General features: G+C 41.5%; 1 protein-coding gene across 3 annotated transcripts in view; it reads right to left on the bottom strand.

Annotated features, from left to right (window-relative positions):
- Nucleotides 1-27877, bottom strand: part of LOC139696068 (putative transmembrane ascorbate-dependent reductase CYB561 homolog) — a 58384-nt gene that overhangs the window by 17632 nt on the left and 12875 nt on the right. Inside the window, exons 1-2 of one of the 3 annotated variants that reach the window (XM_071594686.1) lie at nt 3142-3199; nt 1516-1752 (exon numbers count right to left, since the gene is read on the bottom strand). In XM_071594686.1, coding sequence (XP_071450787.1) covers nt 1516-1752; nt 3142-3157 — 253 coding nt within the window. In that variant the 5' untranslated portion in view covers nt 3158-3199. Of the gene's footprint in view, nt 1-1515; nt 1753-2938; nt 2987-3141; nt 3200-27877 lie in introns of those variants that run through there. The other 2 variants (XM_071594687.1, XM_071594685.1) reach the window with 2 other exon arrangements.

The raw sequence follows: 27877 nt of genomic DNA, 5'->3' as shown, positions 1-27877 counted from the left end.
AATGCTATGAATATAATGTTGACTTGCATATACTCTTCATTGACTTCAAACAAGCTTTCGACGGCGCGAACAGGAAAGAGATAAGATATTCCAGAGAAACTGATTCGACTAGTTCAATTGACATTGCATGAATCTCAAAGTAATGCATTTATTGGAGGTGGAGTCAGTAGAGCACTGAACATGACCTCAGGGGTAAGACAAAAATATGCTCTCTAAGGCACGTTACTCAACTTGGCCCTACACAATGCAATGAAGGAATTGAATTTAAGAGGGACCATAGTGCATAATAGATCCCACCAAGGATTTGCATATGCAGACGAGATAGCACTAATTGGACGAAATGTGAATGACGCAAAGGAAATGTTTAAAATTTGAGAAGAAAACACTGGTAAAGAAGTGTGGATGGAGGTTAGTGAAGAGAAGACCAAATACTTGAAAATGCCAGCTTCTTAGAACAAGTCGGACCTGCAAATATAATAATTGGGAATTATGAGTTTGAAGGTGTCGAGGAGTCAGACATAACAATGAACAAAAGATATCCACGGAGATCAACCAAAGGGAAGGTAACAAAGCATATTTTGCAAATGTAACACTCCTCAAATCAATGTTACTATCAAGGAATACAAAACTGAAGATCTATAAAACGCTTATTACACCTGTTGTAACTTATGGAGCTGAGACATGGACATTAACAAGTCAGGATGAAGAAACCCTTAGAAAATTTGAAAGAAAAATCATGAGGAGAATCTATGGCCCAATTAGAGAAGGAGAGAGATGGAGAATTAGGATGAACATGGAGATAATTGAACTACTAGAAGGGAAGGGCATAGCTAGATTTGCCAAGTCACTGCAGCTGGCATGTTTGGGCCATGTAGAAAGGATGGAAAATGACAGAATGCCCAAACTGATACTTAACAGCAAGATGGAGGGGCTACGAAGAAGAGGTAGACCAAGGAGGAGATGGCTACAGGAGTGGAGGATGATTTGAAGGCAATGGGAGTTACAAGATGGAAGGAAAAAGCAAGAACAAGAACTCTGAATGGAGGCATATCACGGAGGAAGCCAAGGCCCACACCAGGCTGTTAGAGCTGCAGATGATGAAGTTAAGTGGTAAAAGTAAATTAATATCTGAAAAATAATATATCATATTATTTAATTTTCCCAGCATGGAATTATGCCTTTTCACCTGTGAACCATAGTGAATGGATCCACTCTGAAAGGAATAAGGAAAGCCCTAATCATGAATCTGAGAAACAATTATTTCCATTGCTCAACTATGTCAATATATGAAAAAATTTAAAGTAATAGGGGCTTATACTGTTTTATGATTTGATATGGAATAACCCTCCATTATTAACACCAGGAAAGAATCATTTGATTACCTGCCAATCTTCAAAATCCATTTATAATTCATCATGAGTTTTTATACTGAAATATCCTGAAGTAATTATCTTCATAATTTAACAAACTCAAATAAATGTATTTAAGATACAATAATGAGCACTAAAAACTTACCATTTCCATACATAAATATCATTCCAATAGTCATGAGGAGAGGATGCCAGTTGAATTCTAAATCTGGATCTGATCGCCATGCAAAGCCTCCTCGATACACTGATGTCCATATTGCCATGAGAAGTACAGCAGTGAAGCCAACTGACTCAGCTATCCAAAGAGTTGCATTGAAACCTTCCAAATTTTGCGGAGAAACATCTTGCTCCATGGTTGGGAATGACACTTTCTGACTGCTTACTAGAAAAAATAAGTCACTGATAAATCACAGTCATGCAGTCAAATGTCAGTGTAACAGGTGAGGGCAGAGCTCACCTAGTACTAAGCCCAACAGTGTGTGAAATTCACACATTAGGGTAAGGAGGCCCGCTCCCTTCCCTGTGCCACCTTTGGTACCCAGGAAGATAAACTACTCAAATAATGATACCGCTGGGGTGAAACCAAGAGTGCTCATAGGAGTTCCTGAGAATCGAACCCAGGACCTCCGGTCAATAGCCCAGTGCTCTACCCACTAAACTAAATCTCCCAAATCACTGATATAATAACAGAATAAATTAAATTTATTCATCTCTTGCCGAGCTTGAATAAATCTGGTTCTTCTTAAAGGTAAGCCAACAGTGGCTCTGTACGTTACAGTTTCGATTAAAATTTCAAGCTGAAAGGCCCCCATTTTGCGCAAAACATGGCATAAAATATTATTTCTAAATTTTCAAACAATGGAGCAATCTGGTGAATTGATATTGAGGAGTAAGATTAAAAATAAGTGAAATATTGATGATAAAATTCAACACTTTCTTCCGACGTTCCAACCAAAGTGATGAAGCACTTTACCCAAAAGGCATGTACACGGCATAAGAGCCTGAAAATATGATGCATTATCATATAAACCATTACTGCACTTATTTCACTAAATGTTTGTGCACGAGAAATGGGCGTCATAAATAAAATGACAAAATATGGCCGTTAAAAAAATTGGCAGGCAACTTATAAACTAATTGAGTCCCAGAAAGCTCTCTAAAAGATTGAAGACTAAGAGGAGGATAACCAGTGATGGAGATTATTTCAAACTTAATAAAATTAACAACGATGCAAAGTATAAAAAGCATTTCGAATCTCTCATGCAAGTACAGCAAATAAACACTAGACTAGGCTGCCTAAAAACAGCGCCAAGCTTCTTACAATGTCTTGCACAGTACCTGAGAATGTCATAACTAAATATTATATACTTCTACAGATAACGGCATTCTCTAAGCACTCTAACGGCGCTTGATTACTACAATACTTCGGATTTCATGAGTTACTAACATTAATAATAAAGGATAAAACAACATATAACCTTAAATATATTAGAACTATCAGGAAATTGGCAAGAAAGCCAATTATTTCCAAATAATATGTTCCTGGCATTAAGTTTCTATAAGCTTACAATTTATCTGATGACATTATATGATATGATCACACGTATGCGGAGGTAGTAAACGCAGACGACTCCAGGTTTACAGCCAACAACTTAGACTTTTTGTGCTCACCTACACAAGTCACACGGCTTCATCATGAATGAGGACACTTTAGCATTATTAAATTATCAATAATGTTACCCCTTCTAACAGAAACATATCTGATACTAACCTCTACATGATAACATAACACTAAATTCAAACCGAAACACTCCATATTTCACGGTCGAACGAAGTCGAGACGTCGAAGAACTCGAGTAAGATCGATATACGATTGTACGACATGAGATAGAACGGGAGTTCCATGATGAGATGGCCAATGCAATTTCCACATGTGATTGCTAAGGCGGGAGGTCCAAAATGAGTATTTTCTAAAGAGATTACACCCAGGGAGGCAAATAACGAGATGCAGGCTAGTAAAATAATAACTTTTCTAAAAACACTGGGTAAATATTGCAATATGAATAAGAACATTTAGAATCGCGATTATGTTAATGTCATTAAGTAAACATTGATTAATGATGCTATGATTAAGCCTAAGGGATCAGGAAAGGTAGGTAATTTGAATAGTTAACGAGCCACGACGGTTTTTCGGGAGGTTTTACGATTTAAATATCCCGTAATTCAGATGAAATATATTTTAAATGAGTATTAGCTGACTCGAAGTCCCCGTATTGCGGAGTCTTGCATCTTCTTGAGCGTGTGATTTCCGATGTGCGTTGCAGAGGTACAAATGCCTTCAAATTGGCACCCCAGATTATCGCAGCAAACGACTCATCCGAATAGATTCAGTTCACTCAAAGGAGACTAAAAAGACAGCAACGGCCTTCAAATACCCGCTCCATAGATACGCAAGGATAATCACCTTATTCGCCTTTTTATTCATCTGTCACGACCTCCCGCGAGATACATGCATAGAGCTAGCGGCATTCACTGTGACCATTCGAATTATGTTGCGTTATTTCCTTTTGAGGAAACAGCTGTCAAATAATGAAGCAAGAAAATTAATCAAAATGTAATGAGAAATGTAAGTTCCGAGTCAAAAACTAAAGTCCTATAATAAAATGTAATGATTTAATGTAAATATATTTATATCGCCATCTTGCCACGTAATCTTCATAAATGTGCTGTCAAAAGTGGTCATTCAAAGACAACATCTTCAATTTTATGTTACACATATATAGAGTCTTCTATTTTATTCAAGAAAAAATGTAAATGTTTCCCTGTTGTCAATTTAGGTAATCGTTCTGAAATGTATAAGCCCGAGGGAATGGAGTGGATGCCGTCATCTGATTCAGGTTAAATAAATAATTTATCTAATTACCCTAGTTTTGCTGGTGAGCCAAACGCAAACCATTGTACGAGGGTCATCCGGAAAGTAGTACCCGTTCGTGCCGCATGAAGTGCTGACGACGCGAGTAGCCGCTGGACGAGGTCAGATAGCTTCAGTGGCTTGTCTGCCTTCTCTGAGCCAAGTTGCGTGACGCTAGCATTGCCTGTGTTGTTTCTGTGATTGTTTACAATGTTTAAAAAAATTGAGAACGCCGCCAGTTGTGAAGTGAGGGCAGTGATTAAATTCCTCAATGCAAGAAACGTTCGCCCATGTGATATTCATCGCCAATTAAAGGAGGTGTATGGAGACAATGTAATGGACGAGTCGTCTGTTCGGCGGTGGTGTCGCAACTTCAACATGGGGAGGGGGAACACACACGACGATGAGCGTTCGGAGAGACCGTCTGTCATTACAGACCAACTGGTGAGCTCAGTTGACGAATTCGTGAGGAACGATCGGCGCGTCACAATTGATGACATCTGTGAGCATTTTCCCAATGTTTCTCGAACAATTGTTCATGAAATTGTTAAACACCATCTGCATTATGCAAAAATTTGTGCAAGATGGGTCCCTCGCGTATCTCAATGAGCTGGCGGCGAAGGACTATGCAGCAGGAATACAGAAACTTGTCACACGTTATGACAAATGCCTTAATTTGCTTGGAGATTATGTTGAGCAGTAGTTTAAAGTATCCTCTTTCAAATAAAATTTTTTATGTTTGTTAATATTTACTTTTGTGTCTTTATTTCACGAACGGGTACTACTTTCCGGATGACCCTCGTACTTTCTAGGCAGCAGAAGTTCTTTCCAAAATGGTCCCTTTCGTCAAATGTGAATTTCACTTGCTTTGGGTGAAGTGAGTTCTATCCTCACCGTCAAACGAAGTTCAACTCCAAAGATTATTAGGGCAAGTAAAAAACTATTCTAAGTGACCCTGAATTAACATTTGATTGGTCGTCCTACTTAGTGCTAATACTTTCAAGTGTTTAGCCTCTCGGGTTTTGAAAGTCACACATTCAGGATACACGTTAATTCCTTTTTCTTTGCGTCAGTGGTCTCCCAAAAGTGCCTGATCAATCAACCCGGTCATCATCACACTAACTGTGCTAAGTAGGCGCTGACTAGATGTTATATCCGTCTAAAACCACTGAACAGGGTCCATACAATAAGTATTGTGACTGGTTCGGTGTACCCTCAACGGAGAGGTGGATGGGGGTATAACCGGTCGGCTCGGTAGAGGGGTCAGCCACCACTCAGGGGCACTTTAGTTCAGTCGCCTCCGGGCAAGCGTTGAGACAGCTATATATACATACATATATATATATATATATATATATATATATATATATATATATATATATATATATATATATATGTATGTATATATATTATTAGGTAATCTACCGGTTAAGGTAGGTTTTTGGATGGACAATTTTACTAATTCAACAATTTGTGGCCCCTAGCAAAACACAACATCCCACTCTACATCAGGTCCCTCTTCATCTCTGAGTACTTTCTTCCTCCCTTCAACACGTCCAACATCCCTATCCTGGTCCTTCCCTTTCCTCGTTTGCCTAACATTCTCCCCTCAATCACAGTCTTCACCATCCCACTGCCGGTCAGTACACCCTTCATCTACTTTTCCTGCCCCCATAGGATTTCTCCCAACAAACCCCTCTCTTCGCCCACCATACCAAGTACTTCCTCATTTGTTTTCTTCTCTGTCCATTTCACCTTCTCCATTCTTCTCCACACCCACATTTCAAAAGCCTCCAGTCTACGTCTATCCTCCTGCTTCAATGACCACATTTCCGCGCCGTACATAGCTACGCTCCATATCAAAGCTTTTACGAGTCTTTTCTTAACATCCTTACTCAACGTCCCCGTCATCAACTCCCTCCTCCTTGTGAAAGCCTCTTTGCCTAGCGCAATTCTTCTCCTCCTGTCCCTACTAATTTGACCGTGCTGGTCCAAAACACTTCCGAGATACGTAAACTGTTCCACCTGCTCTAGTTTTTGCCCTCCTATTTTAAGGTTTCGCTTAGCCTTTTTCTTTCTAGAAAATCGCATAGCCTTTGTTTTATTAATATTGATTTTCATCCCATTCCTGTCGCACTGAATTTCCTATTCAGTCAGCAATGCTTGCAACCTCTTGGCTGACTGACAAACTAAAGCTTGGTCCTCCTCCTCCTGGTTGTGTTCTATATTCCTCTCGATTAATAATCTCATTTCTGCAATGACATGACGCGTACCTCTCCCCCTTCTAAACCCAAACTGGTCATCCCCTAAGTAATCATTTGCCCTACTCTCTATCCTTTTGTTTATGATCCTGAGAACAACTTTAGCGGCGTGGGATATCAAATTTATCGTCCTGTAGTCCTCACATGTTGTAGTCTTTACTTTTTTCGGAATAGGAAATAAAACTGATCTCACAAAGTCTTCCGGCCAGATACCTTCCTCATAAATACTACGAAACAGCCCATATAGCCTCTCTCCCACATTTTCCTAAACATTTCAATAGTTCCGCGGGAATGTTATCCACCCTCACGGCCTTATTTAGTTTCATCTACCTTAATGCCCTTTCTATATCATCGTCGAGTATGCCTGGACCTAAGCTATCTTCATCTACGTCATATTCTTTTTCAATGTCCAACTTTGTTGGTCTAAGCTCTTTATTATACAGCTCTTCTACATACTCCTTCCACCTCTCTTGGATCTTTCCAGCGTCAAATTATTACCTAACTCGCCTTATCTCTAACTGTTAGCATAGATCTTCCTTTCTTATTCCCGATAACGATTTAACTTTGCTGTACAGCGCACCGATTTCACCCTCCCTTTGCAGATTTTCCATATCTTGGCACTGCGTCTTCCACCAAGTTTCTTTTGCTTTATTTGTTGCCCGCCTCAATTTATTGTTTAATTCTTTGTACTTTATATTGCCTGACTCTGTATTTACATTATTCCATTTTCTCCGCTTATCCATCTTTGTAATCATCTCATCCGTGATCCATGGTTTCCTAGTCTTTTTCGCATTAACGGTTCCAATAGTGTCTTTTGCAGCTTTAGACAACCCTTTATTGATACTTTCCCATTTTTTTCGATAGTACTTATCTCTTTACCATCCTCCATGATTTCCTCTACCGCCTGTTTGTATTCCTTCCTTTTCAAACCATTTGCTGCTTCTACATTCCATTTTCTAATTCGCCGCCCCTGCCTTATCTTTTTGAAACGGACTCTACATTTCATAACAACTAAATTGTGGTCTGAGTCCGCATCCGTTCCCGGGAAGCTGTGTGAATTTATCACACTGTTCCTAAACCTGTGTCTAACCAGGATATAATCTAGCTGATACCTTTCTGAGTCACCTGGCATTTTCCATGTATACCTGCGTCTTTTGTGGTGTCTAAACCAAGTGTTGGTGATGACTAACCCCTGACTCCTGCAGAACTCAACTGCTTTCTCCCCGCGGTCATTCCTCGTGCCTAAACCGTAGTCCCCGACCTCTTCACCATCTCTTCCTTCGCCTACCGTCGCATTCCAATCCCCCATCACTATCAAATGCTTCCCCGCAGGAACACACGCGATTATTGTCTCTAACTGGTCGTATATCCTATCGACCTCTTCCGCTGTATGGTTGCTCGGTGGCATGTATACCTGAATAATAACTAAGCTCGTCGGTTCTGCTTTTATCTCTACTAGTAATATTCTATCCGTTACCTGCTCTATGTTGACTACGCTTCTTCCTACCTCTTCATTTAATACTATGGCAACCCCTCGTTGGCTCTCTTCCCCGCCGCTGTATATTATTCTATACTGATCACTCCAATAATCCCCGCTATCCTTACATCTCACCTCGCATGGACCTAAAATATCTATATTTCCCCTTTCCGTCTCTCGCTTAACATTCTCCAATTTCCCTGTCCTCATCATTGTCCTAACATTCCACGCTCCTATTCTAACTACTTTGGTCTTCTTCTCCTGCGTCTTCTGTCCTGCTGCTGCTGGTTTTCCCCTGCAAGGGTTTCGTGGGATGACGACCCGCCGCCGGGCACGACACACGGCCGATTTGGCCGAGCCCCATAGTTGCCAGGACTCAAAATCTCTGTATAGTCCATCATGTAAATCTTGGGAATGATAATTGAGGTGGTTTCCCTTTCCCTTCCTCAATAGTGTTTTAACGTGACACCATCACTTACTGGCCGCCCCACTGGGGTCAGACGCCATTGCAGCCGCCTCACTGAGGAACAGACGCTGCGTGGACTACCTTTCGTCTGGCTCCTAACCTTCGACCTATCTGGCATGGGTGACCCTACCAGCAGCAATTACTATTACTCCCGCCAGCACAGCTCTAGGGGTCATCAGAACGCACAAGCCCTTCCACCACGTCAAGGTTGTAGTCCGGGGAGGGGAAATATTAAATATTAAAGACACCATTGGATATTGATGAATTGAATGGGTTCTTGAAAGTGTACTTGGTGGAATTACTTGAATCAGAGTCATACATCTAAAATGAGAAAAACTACCGTCTAGTTATTTTATAAAATAATAGCAGGATCTATGGGTTACGGATTGCGAGAAAATATTTTTATTGATAGTTATTGAATTCAACCCATAAAATTAAACAAATCACGGCGAGAAAGAAAGGTTAGGATTAAGTAGCAATGTGGAAAGGTAATTTTTGTTCCTTTTTGCTAAATTTAATTTCAAAATCCTTATTGATCTTTCTTACTTTGCTTCGTTTAATTAGTAAAGGTGAATTATCTTAAAATTTAATAAGCTCGTAAAAGGATGGCATATTTCTGATGACACATTTTCTTGATTTCTTTGTCGTTGCCCTACCAGACTGGCACCATGAAGCAAAGCCCTCAATCACTCAACGCTGAGGGAACTGACAGCTCGACGCAACTGCACTGATTTTGGAATATGAGTGGATTTCGGACGAGAGGCATATTGCTGTCTGTCATCCGCATGCCGACCAATCCGACAAGCGCGAGCCCTTCAACTGTCACCTCCAGACCAATCGGAAGCCAGCTTGCGAAGCTAGTTATTACGTTTCTGCATTAAAAAAATACAAATTGTGAGAAGTTTGCCAAAAAGATTTTCTAAAATTTCTGCGCGTGGAATGAGGAGACATATCCTTGAGATTCCTTGATTGCCTCGTATATAAGGCATTGCATATATGATACATAAGACAACCGCCGGACCGTTTTCGTCTGAGGAAGGCAAAACGAAAACACAGAATATAATGGAATCACATATTATATTCAATTTTGTAAAAAAATTCATTTGTTTGAAGTTGTGTCACGATTGATATCGCATTATTCCTTCAAAACAACCTTAGGTGCATTTCAGGCACATTTACAAAAAGAATAATATCAGACAAACGCATGTTTCAATATCTGCAATTGATATGAATCGAAGATCATTCGAAAATACGCCCGAAACAGCTGAAGTAAAACCAAGCGAACATGACTGTGTCAGTCTCGAACTTCCCAAATTCCTAAAATCAAGATCTGAAACCCAAAAACACAAGCCCAATCATTTCTCATTGCACGACTTCTGTCTTTAGCAACCGGAAACATTTCCAGGCATGAAATGTTACTTATACTTTCTGCGGGTAAAGAAAGTGAAGGAGGAACCGACTCACTTTTGTATGACCGGCATCCGCGTTGAAAAGAGTTGATACGATATATAGTTGTCGTACTCAATTTATGAATTTTCTGGCAGAACACCTCCCGCCTTTAAGCTCGCAGTTATTTTGAGGCAAGGTGCGACTTCATCAATATAAACCCTTGTAATTTGGCAAGGTTTGGCATGCTGGAATAACGCAATGGAATCAGCTGTGACCATTTTGAAAATAAAAAAAAACATCTATGGACTCTCACAGTCCACGATAACATTCACGAAGCCTCTATTTATTGAACGCATTGTAGAACTCTCAGAATTAAGAGCCGAACCTAATCCCCCTTTCCCCATCACGCTTGTAAACATCAAGTCCAATGAACACGTGATTGGCCGAAGCGTGGGAGTATTTATACTTAGATACGGATTTGGAAAGACTGCAACTCACTTTCTTCAGGCACTGAGGTCGCACGCGTTGTGAGCAGCGGAGAGAATCGTGCTGTGTCGTAACGCAAGTAACGGACGAGGGGTAGAATTAGTTTCCTATGATTAACTTGATCAGCTCAAAGACGACTACCTTCTTGTAAGCAATAGCTCTCATTCGGGTAGTTGCAGTTGCTGTTAGGAGAGGCGAGAGAGAGCAGAGGACATATAGTATTTGCCAGAAGGGGGAAATGCAGCAGGGGTGAGGTATTCAGGGAACGGAGGAATGGTGGAGAGAAAATTGGTGTCGGCATTAACTTTCATTCGGAAATTTCCAGGAGTGTGGGGACCGTTTTTATTTCAAATACTTGGAGTGTGAGTGCGTTAAATAGTGAATTTGTTTGTTTATCGATAATGCCAATTTTTTGAAACATCACAGAAGATGGTACCATTTTCCAGTAGAAATGAAAACTAACATGATAGCTACTTTTTTATGATCCAGTCGTAAGAACTGCGGCTTCACAAAAAAGGTTATTTTCAAATAAGACGGGAGAGGAAGAACAAGTGGAAGAATTTCGCTATCTTAATAAGACAGAGGGTGATACGTGCGTAGGAGATCGAGTATCTACATTTATGGGCGAAGATTGCTGTAAAGGAAGAAGGATTTCTACCAGAAGGACCAACTAATGGCACCAAATTAAACGTTTAGAAATCCAGAAGTCATTAATAAAAGCATAAATGGCGTTGTCTTTTTAATGGCCGAGTCACAGGGGTGATAGCTGTTGATGAAAGAAAATCAGAAACGTTGCAAATAAAAACGCCTAAAACAAAGTGCTTTTTATTAAAACTAGATTGGGTGACTAATGGAAAGGTCCCTCAAAAAGTGGGTGGAAACTCATTGTTTGATAGTATGAGGAAGAGATGGGAGACCAATTTGAATAATAGATGAAACTAAATAAGGCCGTGGGGGTGGATAACATTCCCGCGGAACTATTGAAATGTTTAGGAAAATGTGGGAGGAAGAGGCTATATGGGCTGATTCGTAGTATTTATAAGGAGGGAATCTGGCCGGTAGACTTTGTTAGATCCGTTTTAGTTCCTATTCCGAAAAAGGTAAAGGCTACATTATGTGAGGACTACAGGACGATAAGTTTGATATCCCACGCAGCTAAAATTGTTCTCAGGATCGTAAACAAAAGGATAGAAAGTAGGGCAAATGATTACTTAGGGGATGATCAGTTTGGGTTTAGGAAGGGGAGAGGTACGCGTGATGCCATTGCAGTAATGAGATTATTAATCGTGAGGAATATAGAACACAACCAGGGCGGATATGCCTTTTTCGTAGATTTCGAAAAAGCGTTTGTTAGAGTGAATTGGGGAAAACTAATGAGTATATTGCAGAAAAAGGAATAGATTGAAGAGAAAGGAGGCTAATCCGCAACCTGTACATGTCTCAGACTGCTCAGGTGCGAGTGGGGAACGGGGAGTCCGGATGGGCAGTGTTAGGAAGGGGTGTAAGGCAGGGTTGCCCATTGTCACCGTTGCTGTTCAACCTGTATGCAGAGGAAATGATCAAAGAGGCATGGGAAGAGACTGGAGGTAGAAAAGAAAGTGGGCGGGGAATTCGTAAAATCAGTTAGGTTTGCTGATGACCAAGCTTTGGTTTGTCAGTCAGCCAAGGGGCTGCAAGCATTGCTTAGTGAATTGGAAATTCAGTGCGACAGGTATAAAAAAAGTTTAGGCGATTTTCTAGAAAGAAAAAGGCTGAGCTTAACATTAAAATAGGAGGGCAAAAACTAGAGCAGAACAGTTAACGTATCTCGGTAGTGTTTTGGACCAACACGGTCAAAGTAGTAGGGACGTAAGGAGAAGAGTTGCGCTAGGCAAAGAGGCTTTCACAAGGAGGAGGGAGTTGATGACGGGGACGTTGAGTAAGGATGTTAAGAAAAGACTCGTAAAAACTTTGCTATGTACGTCGCGGAAATTTGGTCATTGAAGCAGGAGGATAGACGTAGACTGGAGGCTTTTGAAATGTGGGTGTGGAGAGGAATGGAGAAGGTGAAATGGACAGAGAAGAAAACAAATGAGGAAGTACTTCATAAGGTGGGTGAAAAGAGGGGTTTTTTTGGAGGAATCCAATGGAGGCAGGAAAAGTGGATGAAGGGGGTATTGACCGGCAGCGGGATGTTGAAGACTGTAATTGAGGGTAGAATGTTAGGCAAACGAGGAAAGGGAAGGACCAGGATAGGGATGTTGGACGGGATGAAGGGAGGAAGAAAGTACTCAGAGATGAAGAGGGACCTGATGTAGAGTAGGATATTGTGTTTTGCTAGGGGCCACAAACTATTTAATTAGTAACTATGTCCATCCAAAACCCTACCTTAACCGGTAGATTACCTAATAATAATAATAATTTTGTCAGAATCAGAAGACGACGGCCGAGCCGTTGAAACGTCAAATAACATATTGTGGGTGTCCTTTCTTTGTGTCTCTATGGTCTAAAAATCTACATCTGTTTATGACGCATAATATGGCATTAGAACATAAATATTAAATCCCGCGCAAAACTTGCCTGTCGTGAGGTCCTATGAATCTACACTGTTAGAAGACTATAATCTTCATCTTGACTCGCTGTTATTTTCATTTTCAACATTTCAAAGAGTCGGAGGGAGCAAGTGAAAAACCATCCCTTCGTCTTTCAGCATTCAGCAGAGCAACAGTCCAGGTGACGTCCGCAGTCACGTCGTCCATTGGCCAAAGAAGCATGAATATTGAAAGGTCCAAAATCTTCAATCCATGCTGAGGATTTATGCTTGGTGTTATGGTTACAGTCATCCAGTGTTTATATTCTTGCGAATAACTTCGCCGATTGAACTAAAGTACTCCGTTCACAAACGGTTTTTCCCACCCATATGGTTGCTTCTCTCTCTCTCTCTCTCTCTCTGTGGAGTACCGGGAGGAGAGCGTACATCTTGCATCTGATTGACACAGGGGACTAAGGAAGAGGTCGAAGCGTGTCCTTCTTCGGTAGATATCATATAATTTATCAGATAAAAACTTATTCTTCTCTATTTTAATAGAAAAGCGTTAATCCGCATAAACGACTCCTTGACCTATTCATCATTCTATTAGATAATATCACCTCAATTGAAAATCTTCACTCGGCCATTAGTAATTTGGCCTTATAGTCATAAAATTAAAAGTTTAAGAAAAACAAAAATAATTTAATTTGGGTCGAGACGATGCATAATGAAAAGTACTTACATTTTTATATTAAATTAAATTTAAAATACTTCGCCTTTCCACATAAACCACTTTTATTACGACCTAGGTTTCGTTATGGTATGACATCATCAGGTAAAAATAGACCAGACCAGATCCCCTATTTGTCTGGGCGTTTGCCCTCCGTTAAAACGCTGCTTCGGTGTGACAACGTCCACCCCTTCAGCGGCAGTGTCTGTGCAATTTGCACAGGAAAAACAATGGCGAATGAAAGTGTAAATGACGAACGTGTACCTTTCCAGTGTTGTCAGGTAACAAACACAGTATATATAGTTCTGGACGGAGTGGAAGAGGAGGGAGGGAGGACAGCAAGGATTGGTTGAGGTAGGAAGAGGGGGCGGAGGAGGAATGGTAACATTGAAAATTGGCGGGCTGGGAGAGGGAATTAATACATCGTTGAAACTATAAAATAACAGAAATATACATTGTTGAAAAATACATTATATCAGCCTGCCTCTCCCAGCCTGCTAATTTTTCAATGTTACCATTCCTCCTCCTCCTCCGCCCCCTCCTCCTACCCCAAACAATCCTTGCTTTCCTCCCTCCCTCCTCTTCCACTCCGTCCAGAACTATATATAGTATACTGTGTTTGACTTGTATTTTTACCTGATGATGTTATACCATAACGAAACCTAGGTCGTAATAAAAGTGGTTTATGTGGAAAGGCGAAGTATTTTAAATTTAATTTCAATATGAAGAATTTCCACCAAGTGACGCCAGAAACTGTTTCATTTTTATATTAAATTTAAAATAAAAAAATTTAATGGAAGCATATTAATGTCACGCGGGTTTAAAAGCACACGATGCACATCTGATAGTGAAAATGCCAGAATGAACTTTTAGTTACGCAATGATAATAATTTGAAGAATGGTATAATTAGTTCATGTTAGTCAATCATTAATTTTCATTTGAGTCGCTTAATATCAATTATTTTCAGTCGTTTATGTACACGTGCATTACAGATATTATTGTGTAGTTTCTTGTTCCATTTATAACCAATTACTCCACATACACCCCATTGCATGGGGATTAGATATTTTCCCTTCTCTGGCAGCTGCTTCCCAGAAAAATTTGGTTCTCAGCATATTTAAAATTTGTTTTCGTCTATTGCATATCAAAGGCTAAGAGGCATCGCACTAATAGAGTACATCGGAGACATATCACATGAGGAACCAAAGAGCTTCCGAGGAGTATTCGAGCGCTCCAGCCCCTAGGCTACCTTGCCACCGCCCAAATAAGGTCTCGGTTTTTGCGTGTGTGACAACGAAAAATCCGCTAACTCATTCCTTTCGTTTCCTGATTCGCGGAACAAGCATTCCTGACGGAGGGAGGCTTTAACGCAGCGGCAACCCAGGGCCTCCACAATACCCGCCCGGAACACGCAGACGGTGAATTTTGAAACAAATGCAACAACGTTTTCCAGCGACAGTCCACGCCCCCTTCCCGGAAAGCAAATCTTGCCCGCGCCTGTCTCCTTTCTGCGCCATTGCCGGCGTCATCAACGGAGCAGCGTGAGGTCACAATGGGCCGGAGGAATTTCAGGACTACTGCGAGTCAATTCATAGGGAGGCTACAGAATGACCGCGTCGCCTACCTGTTGATGCCCTCCGCCCCTCCTCCCTCTCCCGCGGGGAGAAGCCTCCGGTGATGCGCTTCCTCCAGCGCCGGGTGACGGCCTTCCTGCTCCACTCCTCGACCGCCGTCCGAGATGGAAGAAGCCCGACTCCTCCCGCCGCCCGTCTGAGGAATCGCCGCTCACGCCCTCCCTCCCCTTACAACCGCACCGCCACGTTCCCCATGCCCCCTCGGCGGCGCCCCGAAATGCTTGCGCCCGCGTCTCCCGGTATTGATCGCGCTTCCCGAGAACGTCGTGCTTGGGGGGAGGGGGGGCATTCTCGCCTCTCCTCCCACGCCCTCGGCAGGTTGATTGAGTCGAATGCCACGGACGTCGATCGGGCGGAAGGATGAGGGCCCGCGGGAATGAAATCGTTTGGTTATATGAATCGGAAGCGACGAGGGTCGGAGGCGGCTTTCCCTTCACTCTTCCCCTCTCTCTCTCTCTCTTTCCACCCTTTGTCCCCCGCCATGCCCTCAGACCGATCCCCTCTCCCTGGTTTTTCGACTTCCCCCTTTAAAGCCCCTCGCCAGATAAAGAGGCCGCGGGATGGAGTTTTAAAGCCTTCGCGGGTGTTGCTCGGAACGCCCGTTTCTCCGGATGATTTGGCCGAGGCATCCCAATCAATTCGCGGTGAACAAACCCTAAAGTTGGTTTTTCATGGGAATCACACCGAGCTGAAGTCAATGCGTGGGAGTACGAGGGAACAGTTCCTTCCCCGGTGCTATTGTTTATTCTCCGAAGAAGTTCAAACAGCCGGATAATGGCACCGCTTAGGTGTTAAATGGAGTTGTCCGTTGGAATTTCTCGGGCATGTTTGCGTGTACTGAGGACCGGCAAAGATATTTACTCGAGGGAGTTGACGCAAAATCTTCACATCCACTAATAATCTTCGAAGATGGATTTCGGAGTGTGAGATCTAAATCCATGAGTATCTCGCATGCAGGCGCTACGACAGTTGTCGACTTGCTCCCACAAAACGACGCGGAAAAATGAATATAGGAAATCGTATCCTAACAACGTCGTCGTTATTTGTATCATCAACGCAAAAAACGTAATATATTTTTTCAAGCATCTTTAATTTAGCGGGGAGGGGGGGGGGGGTTATGTTGTTTCCCTGAAATTTTGGACTAGACTAAATTCTAAGGGGCTCCACCAAACCACTGAGTCAAGTGGTGACGAATATGGGTAGACGTGGCACGCCTTCCATTACTGTCATGATGGAAATCCTGGATGACAAGACTCGGAGATAAAATACTAATAAATCCAGAAAACGAGTAATATGACAGATATAATTCATTAGCACCTTGCAGAATACGTGTATGCTATTGTCAAACCTAACTTTCGCCAGTATTTGCAGCAACGAGTGACTCGATTTCGTTGCGACGGCGTCGCATTCAATTTTTTGCCACATCTTAGCATTGGAGTGCATCTCTTTACATCATTGCCCTCCAATGTTGGCACTCGAAGGTGAGAGGATGCGCCGTCATCTGCTTTGAAGCGGCCTTTGACCCGTGACACATTGTATCCAGGATCATGTTCGAACGAAATCTGAACCAATTTCTTACAGGTGCGTTCCAAATGTAATGCAATTAAATTTCTCGTGAGACTCGTATCGATCAAAGTGGGATTAAATTCATTTATGTAAATAAAGGAAACACTATGCTTTGCCGCGTAACTGGTCTTAGTGCTCTCAAATCTGTGGAAGCGGCGGGACGTCAGTTATTGTAAAAATCTTTCAGCCGACCGTGTCACGGAAGAGACCAACCGAGCGGAACTTTCAAGTGAAATCGCAACGTATTGAAAATGAACCTGATTATTTGCACAAGCTCGTCACAGGTGATGAAACCTGGGTTTTTGAATGCGACCCAGAAACAAAACACCATAGCTCCTTCTGGCGCACCGACTAGTCTTCCAAGCCCAAAAAGGCAAGAAAGAGTAAATGAAAAGTGAAAACAATGCTCATTGTCTTTCCCGACAGTAAAGGAGTGGTCCATGAGGAGTTTGTTCCTCAGGGACAGACCGTTAACTGTGCCTGCTGCTAACGCTGCTTAAAAAAATGAAAGCATTAATTTTGGAACGCGCTCTGTAGAGTAGCAGAGGACACATGTGGAAGAAACAAAAGAGCTTAAAATCGGCGTCTATCCGTTAATTAATCCGATTGACTGTGATTGCTAAGTAAGTGTGGGCATTTATCTTTAGCTAAATATCTTAATATTGAAAATCAGCTGATCGATCACGCGATGAAGTACAAGACAACGTTCAGCCAAGACTGCGTGTCCCGTTTGGCTGAAATTGATATGAAACGCTGATTCCTTAGACAGACCCCCTTTCCTCAAAACTAAATCTTACCTCAACCCTTCGGTTTCTCTTATCGGATGCAATGAGCTATCCCAGTCACTTCTTTTGCAAAAAGAATAGAATTTGCGATGCTTAGAATAAAAATATTTGGGGAAACACTACCATGAATCTAGAAACGAAAATTGTAGGGTTTGCGGCAGTGCATTCATATGGTGTATGTCCCTTTTCGCATTGGGTTCTCGGGTTCTATGGGTTAAATATTTCAATGAAATTCTTATGACCTTGCTGTAGCACGGTTTTCTTTCGGTAAAAAAACAAATTTTTCCATTTAACCCACAAAAAGTGTTGCTTTAAAGAATTTCAACTTGAAGAAATATCTATGTAGAAGGCGGAATTTCTTCCCCTGACAAAGCGTCATCGTAAGTTGCTTTAAGGTAAGTCTGCCACCCAAGATTTTCTTAAAGTTTACCACAGAATCTTTAATACAATTTTATCAATTGGAACTTTCAAATGCAGCACTTTTATCGCAAATTTTTCCGTAATTTATTCTTGAAACAAAAAGAGTGTTTAACGCGGGAAGTCGTGGACAACGTCAGTATCAAAGCATCATTTAAATGCGATGGAATACAGCAGTTGTTTGAAAAACTATTATTGAGCAGATTCAAAGAAGGGACAGACATGACCTCTTCCACAGTATCATCGTGTTGTGGACAATGTCTATCACTTGTTTGAATGCATATCACTTGCCAAAGGTTAATCCTAAAACTGCTAAGTTTATTTAACAAAATATGGATTTTCGCTTTTCAAGAAATATGATAAGTTTTTCAAATGTATGGACAATGCGAACCTTCCTGCATTACCTTGGGAGATCATATGAGTGCTTGAATTCTCATTGTTTTCGTATTTCTCGAGGTGAAGAGAAACTGTCTCCTAGACTCAAATACCTCGAGTATTTCTCAGTTGAAACTGCTTGAGGAGTCTAAATCGGTTGGTTAGTAGCTGCTAATAAGGCAAAAGGTATTAACAAAAGGTGTTGAGGTATATTTATAAAATACAATTAGAAATTAACTTTTAAAAGCACCAATGAGTACGAGCATAGCTTTCTTCCCAAGCACAGAGAGCTTCCTTATACACGATGCGTCAAGTTTCACTCTTCGCCAGCAAATTTATGGTACTTATTTTACATTTTAGGTATTGTATGGAATATCTATCAGCTTTGCAGGTAATTTCCTTAATGAGTAATATCATAGCTATACTATAGTAACTTCCGGTAATGGTAAATCCGTTTGAATTTGAAACAGCCAAGGTAAAGAGCATTTATATCCGTTGATGTTCAAGTAATCAAGCGCGAACTAATCTTGAGAGCATTGCGTTTAAATACGAATTTTGTGCGACTTTATCATACTTTGTCTGATTGCCATGGAAATCACCATCCTTATCTCAATGGGTGGGGCGAGCTCAGGACATATGTTCTCGAGAATTGCATAAATTCCTGACTATCCTTCAGCAACACAGTTCCCCTTTCTTTGGATGTTTCTTATATGGTGCCATAAGTGAAATGATGTAGTGTGCGAAAATATCAAATCATAGTATGGGGATCAGTTTCTGCCGCTTTTCCAGGATTCGATTTTTCAGGAGGGTCTGTTCTGGTAACTCTGTGAGCTCTGTAATCCATTGAACGACTAACCCGACCCTTGGTCATGAGCAAACTTAACTGATTTTACGATTCCCCCACTGACTTTCATCCTCGTTTCTATTTCTTCCCTTTCTCTTTAATCATTTCCTCCACATATACGTTGAATAGCAACAGGTGATAATGGACAACCCTGCCGTACACCTCTTCCCAACACTGCCCAACCGGACTCCTCGTTCCCCACTCGCACCTGAGCAGTCTGAGACATGTACAGGTTGCGGATTAGCCTCCCGTTCCTCCAATCTACTCCTGTTTTCTGCGTTATACTCATTAGTTTTTCCCAATTTACTCTATCAAACGCCTTATCAAAATCTACGAAACAGGCAGATACGTACTCATTGTAATCTATATTGCTCTGGATTAGTGATCTCAATACTGCAATGATATCGCGCGTGCCTCTCCCCTTCCTAAACCCAAACTGATCATCTCCTGAGGAATCATTTGCTATAATCTCCATTCTTTTGTTGATGATAGCGAGGACTACTTCAGTTGCGTGAGAAATGCCATCCATTGCTGATTTTCTTCCCTTCCACTGTGTATTGCTGCATAATTATTCTTCCAATAATCTTCGATATCCTTCCATCTCACCTCCTAAAATACGTGGATCGTCCAATACTCATTAGAAAATCCAAAAGATGGCACTCCTAATATCGGAAAAGGCTTGACTTAAGTAAGTGTGTTCTCTCACAAGACTTCTTCTTGTGCCATCAGTCTAGTGAGAGTGAAGTTTCAGCTGCATCCATCACGTGATTTCATTTTCATAATCGATTGAAACAACATGCCGTTGTGTATATGGAAAAATGAATCAAATGAGTTTCGTGCGTAGTTTGAACACTTCTATTTAAAAGGTTTAACATCAAATGAGATCAGAGCCGAGTCGGATGAAGTTCGTGGCCCGTCTGCTCCCTTTTTTTTGTCCACAAATAATGAAGAGGGCTCCGAAGAAGTCGAAGGGGGTGTAATCGGTCGACAAGGTGAGGACGACGTTTTTCGGGATACTCGAGTAATCATCTGTATCGGTTCTGTAATTACTTACAAAGACGATAAGAGATAAATGGAGAGTATTCTGCATTCGTTATTGCACCGGTTGAGTGAAGAAACAAAGAAAAAACGTCCTCATTTGGCAAAGAAAAATACCTTTTCCTCCACGAAGGCAATGCATGGTTTGCGCACCTGTGCGGGTTCGACGGCGAAAATAATGGCATTAGAGTTCGAATCATTACACCATTCATTACATTTGGCCCCGTTGACTTTTTTTGATTTCCAAACTTGAGGAAATGGCTCGACCGTAAACAATTCACGTCGAACGAAGTGGTCATCGCCGGCACAAATACCTACATTGACATCCTTCCGCAATCGTACTTTTTGTATAAAACATTTAAAATTTGGAGAAATGCTGTGCACATTGAGCAATAAGAAATTTATGTTGAACAATAAAAACAAATATACCCAAAATAATTTGTTTTTCCTTCCATTTGTTTCTGATGACTTATTGAGCGACCCACGTGTCTGCATGTACTCTTTTAATATCCTGCTTACATTTTCTGATTTCCCTGCCTCAACACTGTCCTAATATTCCAAATCCCTGCTCAAAATAGTTTGGTCTTCTTCCCATCCTCTTCTCTGCTGCTACGGTGGATTCCTCTTTGCAAGGATTTCGTGTGATGATCGCGGAAGTATTGTCTATCCCGCTGCCGGGCACGAGGCACGACCATAGTGTGCCATAGTGTGCCATAGTGTGCCATAGTTGCCATACGCACATTCATATTTTATCTCCGAGCAAGGCCGTCGGATAAATAGCTGATGTGGTTACCCGTTGCCTTCTTCAATAGTATTTTAGGGTGACATGATCACTAGCTCCATCGATAACCACAATAATCAACCCTACGGTTTGTTCGATAGGTGTGGAGGGATCTCACCTAGTGTTAAGAATGACGTATTAGCGATCGGAAATCTTAATGACATTAAATGCATGCAATAAGTTATTCCAAATGTCGGATTGCGACTTCGACCTGATTGGGGTTGACGGTAAATTATGGCCTGAATCTGAGATCGTGCAATAATTATCGCGTCCCCGTTTTCCAATTAAAACAATTGCATTCGTGTGTATGTTGCTCGGATTATATGTTTTCCATTTGTATTTTTTCCAATCACTCGTATGATAATACATATTGCCAATACGAATATTATAATCAGCAGTTATTGTCGAAAACACTTAAGCCATTCACGTATTCAGTCAAGGATATACATATCTTCCAAACCTCTCTCAATTTTAATAATACTATAAATTCTCAAAATGAATGCCATAGGCTTTTAAAATTATTACGGAGCATAGACTGAATGAATATAAATTGGTTTCCTTATGCTGATACTAAGGAAACAACTTTCAATCGCCATATTATCGTAAAATAATTCGACGATCCCCGCCCAATTTAATGGTAAGCAATTCCATTTAAGAAGTAAGTGTGTATCACCTTCCGTCGTATCTCGATTAACTTTAGCACAATTAAAATACTGTTCCGGAGGTTATTCGCATCGGAAGGGGCGCGGATGACTCTTACCAGTATTTCCTAAACGATGCATTACTCACGAAGATCCAGAATCGCGACCCGCGCCACAGTGGAGCATGGTATAGCACGGGGTGTTTACGAGTATTCCTTCAAGACAGAAGCCCTGATACATGAGAAAACACAGAGCTCGGGTGAAGCTGAATGTGTGAAGATTCCCCGGAATTTGAAGCCAGACCCAATGGTTAGCAGCCTGATTCACAACCCAACAAAGCCACCAAACCCTGAATGATTGAGGTTGAGGTAACTGAGGACCCCGAACTGAGCGCCCTGGAACATATTCCAACGGAACTGTGGGAGATGCCGCAACAGTAACTTTTAACGGATTCATCCGCTAATATGCATTTCAATGCAATATTTTCAGAGTGCAAAAATCAATCGCTTTGACCGGGATTCGAACCCGGATCTCTCAATGATCCCAAAACTTCAGAGTTGAAGAGGACGCCTCGATAGCTTAACTGGCTAAAGCACTCGACCGGACATTGAGGGATCTGGGTTCGAATCCCGGTCAAGGCGAATGATTTTTACACTCTGAAATTATTTCCCTGGAATATGTTTAAAAAAAAGGGCAACTCGCATTCCTTTTTAGGGTAGAGAGAGCCCTCTCTACCCTCTCCAACCGACTCACCTCGTAAATAAGCTCCTCGCAATTATAAATGCTGAAGTGCCCACCGAGGTCGCTCGAGAATGGAGTATTGCCTTCTCTCATTGAGCACACAGCCTGCTTCGTCCCTGAATCCTTTCGCTGCGACGAGAGAGGACACCATGGCAAAAAATGGCCCACGAGCAGGCAGCACTCTATAAATCACTAGCCACTTAGAAAGTTTACGACCCATAAGGTCTATGATAGTTTTAGAGAGCATAATCAACCTGAGATTTTAGTAGGAACGCTTCTAAAAGGAGGAAGCAATTGCTACGTATTTATTAGGGGGATCAGAGCGAAATGGCGCGCGAAGAGGGAAATGGGTGAGTAAGGCAGGAGAGTATAATAATAGTGCAATAACAAGTTACAAGTGGCCACTGCGAGAAAACAGTACAATCGTGCAGGAAATGGACTTTAATGAATGCCAGTGGTCCACTCAATAAGTATAGCAGACGCTATATAGAAGACCGGGAACATGCCGGGGGATACAGGGAGATGGAGAGTGGAGAATAAGTATATCGTGGTTAGACGTGAATTTAGGAATAGCGAGTGTAATTACCAAAGTTATCCAGGAGAGGATGAACATTCGGATCATAATTAACTGTTTATGAAAATGAAGTTAATTTTAATGAGAATTAAAATGGGGAGGAGTTTTTTGCGGAAACTTTTAACTGGAACTCAAAGTAAGACATTTGATGTACTTCCAAGTGACTATTAACGGTTGAGAACTGTAAATAATATAGCCTCTCAATGGCGTTTATGCACACAATATAATAATATAGAGTTCATACAAACGAAGCATATTATAATGCCGGACGAATTAACGTACGAGGGGACAAAAGGGAGTTTTATAAATGTAGATGTAACTAAAATGTTCAATAGTTGCGGGAAAAAAAACCTATCGTGGGGGTTAACTCCCTGAGTGCCTGAATGTGGCATTGAAGTATAAAGCATTAAATGTAACTCCAAGGTCAGTTATTTTATTGGACCTGTTTAGTTTGGTGTCGATAATGATCAATTATTATAGGTACCTTATTTTTACGAAAGAATGTTGTATTGGGTTATCCATATTCGCAAATGTTAGCTGACGCAGTTCCGAGAATATCACTTAAAATGGAGAATTGGACGTAAACTGGAGATTTTTATATCTGGAGTTGTAAGAAGGCGTTTGTCCGCATAGTTATTTAGAGAATCACTGAAAATCCGAGCATGCCATGGAGACGGGAGTCTTATCAAAAATATTTCCACGTCCCATGCCAAAATGTAGAAGTAAAGACATTGGATGAAAAATAAGAATGAACAGCGCCTATGAATGGCGAAAATGCAGGAGTCTAGCAATTCTGGAGGAAATATTAACGGTTTAATAAGAAATAGGGCACGCCAACGTAATCATGTGCAAAAAAAACGTAGGACGGACGTCTCCTCGACGACATGATGCTCTGAAGTTAGTTTATCCTCAGTTTTATGCTTTGGATCGAATTTTTACGGTTTAATATTTTGAGTGCCAACTCAAAGAACAAACCCTGTAAACGTGAATATCCACTTAAAATAAACCATCAAGCGGTTTGAGGTGAGCGAGGCACACACCACTGACCACTTCCGGAGACACGTATCTCATGGAAACTAGTCAACGACGCAGGGGTAAGTGGTTTCTTTCCTGACATAATATTCATTGAAAAGAAACCAGTCGTTAAATATCTTGGCTTTGATTGAGAAAATTGGAGCATTCCGTTCAACGCCGAAAATGTTTTCTCCAAGGCGATTAAATGTCCTGTTTTGTTGCCAATCCACATCCTTAGCTTTGTAAGATAAGATAAGAACATTTTAATGGCGCCGTTGTGGTCAGTTTATTTTGAATATTCGCAGTTCCCTCAAATACGTGGAATACTACCATTAATATAACGCTGTTACATAGTGTATTTCTTATTTTCTTCAAATTAAACTAGGCAAATACAAATAGAGTATCTCTACTCATCTTTAAAATTCAACTATTCGTTTATTTATGTATATTCTGTTTATTTGATAACATGCAAATAAATAGCAAAAACATAGAGAATGAGGCACAATTAAATATACATCGTAATGAGACGTACAAGCCCACAATATCAATATTGTCAACAGCAACCCAAAAATAGGATTTGCTCTGAGATTTCTGTATTCCGCCGTAGTAATATGGAATATCTCTATTCAAATGTTATGACTGTCAAGCTAGCCTAGTTGATTTAAAAATATTACAATTCACTCGTTGGGTCAACGAGATACATTTCTTTCTCACTGAGCCACGAGACTGCAAGAGTTAAACGTAAGAAAGGGGGAGAGAGAACTTTCTTCCGTGCTCCGTGGATTTTGAGGGAGAAGAGAGCGAAGGGAAGGAGGGATTGAGGAAATATTGAAAGAGTAGCAGGGCGCTCGGAAGGATTTCATTCGGAAATCAATCTTAAGAGAGAATCATTGGCAACATGGCATAAGGAGGTGCGAGATCCCTCCGGAGTCCGCAAGGCCTCCTGAACCCTCTGCCTTGCGGCTGACCCCTGCGTCATGAATTTGGAGTTCCGTGATTTGCAAGTGGCTCCCCACGACCTTTCGATGTTTTTCCCAAGGGCTGGGAAACCCAGGGATTTAGAAACCGCCTTCGCCGCTCCTAGATAGGGAATGTGACCCCTCCCGCTAGATCCAGAAGACCCCTCGTCCTCTGGATGTCATTCGGGGGTGGAGGCAGGCGGTAGACAGCTTAAAGCGCGCGTGCGTGTGCGTGTGTGTGCGCGCCCGGTTTCCAGGCCACATCTACTGAGATAAGTCAACCGAGATAATAGAAGTAATTGTACACACGCAGCATAACGAGGCGGGAAGGTGGGCGAAAGACAAGCCAGAAAACAAAGGTAGTGATTGTACAAGAACCGGGGAAGTGACACCCATTCACATGTAAGATTCGAAGAGAAGAGATAAAGGCAGCGGGGGCGGGTGAAGTACCAGCATGGGAATCACGCTGGGATACACTCGGAGATGACATGGAACAAGCACGTCATCGTCTGTGGAGCTGCACAAATAAGAAAACTAGGGCCCATCAAATAAAAAGCGAGGATATATTCTTAATAAAAAGCTATGGAGAGTCATTAATTCAATGCTGATTATACCTCACCTTAAAAGTTCGACGAGAATTTTGGGCCCTTCGCAGAATCATGTGATTTTGGAATTTACAAATTTAAGTAGGGGAAAGACGTCCCCTCCCTGAAAATATTTATAAAGGAATAGAAATGGACACTTTGTTTTTGGGAATCCTGGGTGGGGAGCGACAGGGAACACAAAAAATACACGCACGAAAAAATTACAAGACAAATACGAATCATTTAAGTTGCACACTGACTCAGGGGAAATAGTTTTACCCGGCATAACATCGGGAGGCGACATTAGATCGAGATGTTTAGGGAACTAAGGCGGAAAACCGACACAGGGAATCTTTTTTTCCCTGGCACAATTCGTGACCTTGAAAAATAAGAGAAACAATCGATGACTAGTCCTGAAAAGAAAATGACACCCACGCAGTCATATGATACAACTAATTAACCTCTAAAGCTGGTGACCAAAAAGCCCATGACTCAAGCGGGTGGGACGTGCGAGAGACTGTCCAGGCAACGAAGTCATGGAACATACAGTCTGCGATGAATACGATGGTTTTGAGGCCTGCCTACTTTTTGAAAATTCATCATCACTGAATAAATTAACTTGGAATCTTTTTGCGTGAAAAAATACCAAGTTTATTCAGAGACACGTAATATTGGTGCTCGTGTCTCTTTGAAAGTTCAATGTCCTCTTAATACTATTTTAAATAGGTTTTCGATCAAATAATTGCAGGCACTTAAATAGCTCAGAGGTCCCCGACAAAGAAAATCACAGAGGGCTTCATTTAGCTCTATAACATTTCGAATTTGGAGCAAAATTTCCCTCTCGCGTGCAAAGTGTACACGGAAATCAATTCACATTAGGGGAATTGTGAATAATGCAATGCCTTAAGTATCTTCAGATTGGTACTCTAATAAGTAGACGTAGATATAAAATGCAGGTACCTACGGTCGTGAAGCAATGAAAAACGAAATACCCTAGACTGTGAACTTGTTTGGCGCTGGGTTTGTTTAAAGGGGGGGAGGTAAAAACGAAGTTACAAGTACGGGGATGGGGAATGCACAATAGGTCACTTGGGTGTGTTTGGAAAACAGTGACTCACGTGTACCTAAATGACACACAAGAAAGCAAAATTAATAAATGGAACTCTCGTGAATGCGATTCACGAGAGTGAGTGTTTGAAATCGCATTTCGTGAAATTTAGGTACATTTGGGTCACTGTTTCCCAAACATACCTAAGTGACCTAGTGTGTGTTCCCTATCTCTCCCCGTACTTGTAACTTTGTTTTACCCCATATACACACCTAGCGCCAATCAAGGTTACGGTCTCGGCTATTTCGTTTTTCATTAAGAAATAGATATTTGGTGATATTTCTGAAGACATTTTATCCGAATAGAGCCCTCCAATTTCCGTGTCAGTTTTGAGTCCCGAATGCTGATGCCGAAGCGGTTTTTGGCGATTGAGAGAGGGAGGAAAGGGAAAGGAGAAGACGAGGAGTCAAAAGAAGATATGGAAAAGGCGCGGTCTGGTCCGTCAACACAGGAATACCGTTTCTTTGCCGAAATTCGAGTCAACGAAAGAGAACACGTGCCCGCATTAAATGGATTGTGAAAAAAACTGTAATTTGTGCATTTCAAGTTTTCACAAAAGTAGAGAAGGGGAAATTATACATAATGGGCCCAAAACGATAAGCTGAAAACTATTTATAAAAGATTTACCGAGCAAACTTTCATACTAAGGCATCCAACGACTTCCACACAAAGAAGAGTTTGCGAGATCAAAACGGCCTTGCCGTATTTTTATTACGTCGTGCTTACCAAGTGGGCAGAGTGCTTGGCTATTCACCGGAGGGTACCGGGTTCCTCTCCCTTGAGATGCTTTTCATCTCATTCATTCAAACCGATCAAAAATCCACACACTGTAATTTTCTAGTACCTTGGTAGAAAACCGAATGATGGACGTAGAAAAGGGAGTGCCTACCCTAAATGTGGGAACATAATTCTCATTAGGGTCTAGTTTGGCTTAATCTCTAACCATCCTAACCCAGCACCAGCAAACGACACCAGTTTGCCTATCGCATCGTACGTTACCATTAGCAATCTCGAATCGCCGAAGTCGGACGGGTCCAGAGCGTGCCCATGGGAGCAGGTTACGGCGATAAGGCTATGAAAATATGACGAATGGAAACGACGCCGAGTGGATGTGTTCGCGAGGGAAAGTTCCTTAGCATTAACTAATCAAAAATTTATTTCATCCGTTAGCAAAAGCGATGAATTATGAATATTATAAAACGAGTATACCTGCGTT

Source organism: Hetaerina americana, unplaced genomic scaffold, assembly GCF_022747635.1.
Source record: "Hetaerina americana unplaced genomic scaffold, ioHetAmer1.1.p SCAF_67, whole genome shotgun sequence".
In the NCBI taxonomy this organism is placed as follows: Eukaryota; Metazoa; Arthropoda; class Insecta; order Odonata; family Calopterygidae; genus Hetaerina; species Hetaerina americana.
The sequence above is the reverse complement of the archived record's forward strand: the minus strand, read 5'-3'. Positions and strand labels throughout refer to the sequence as shown.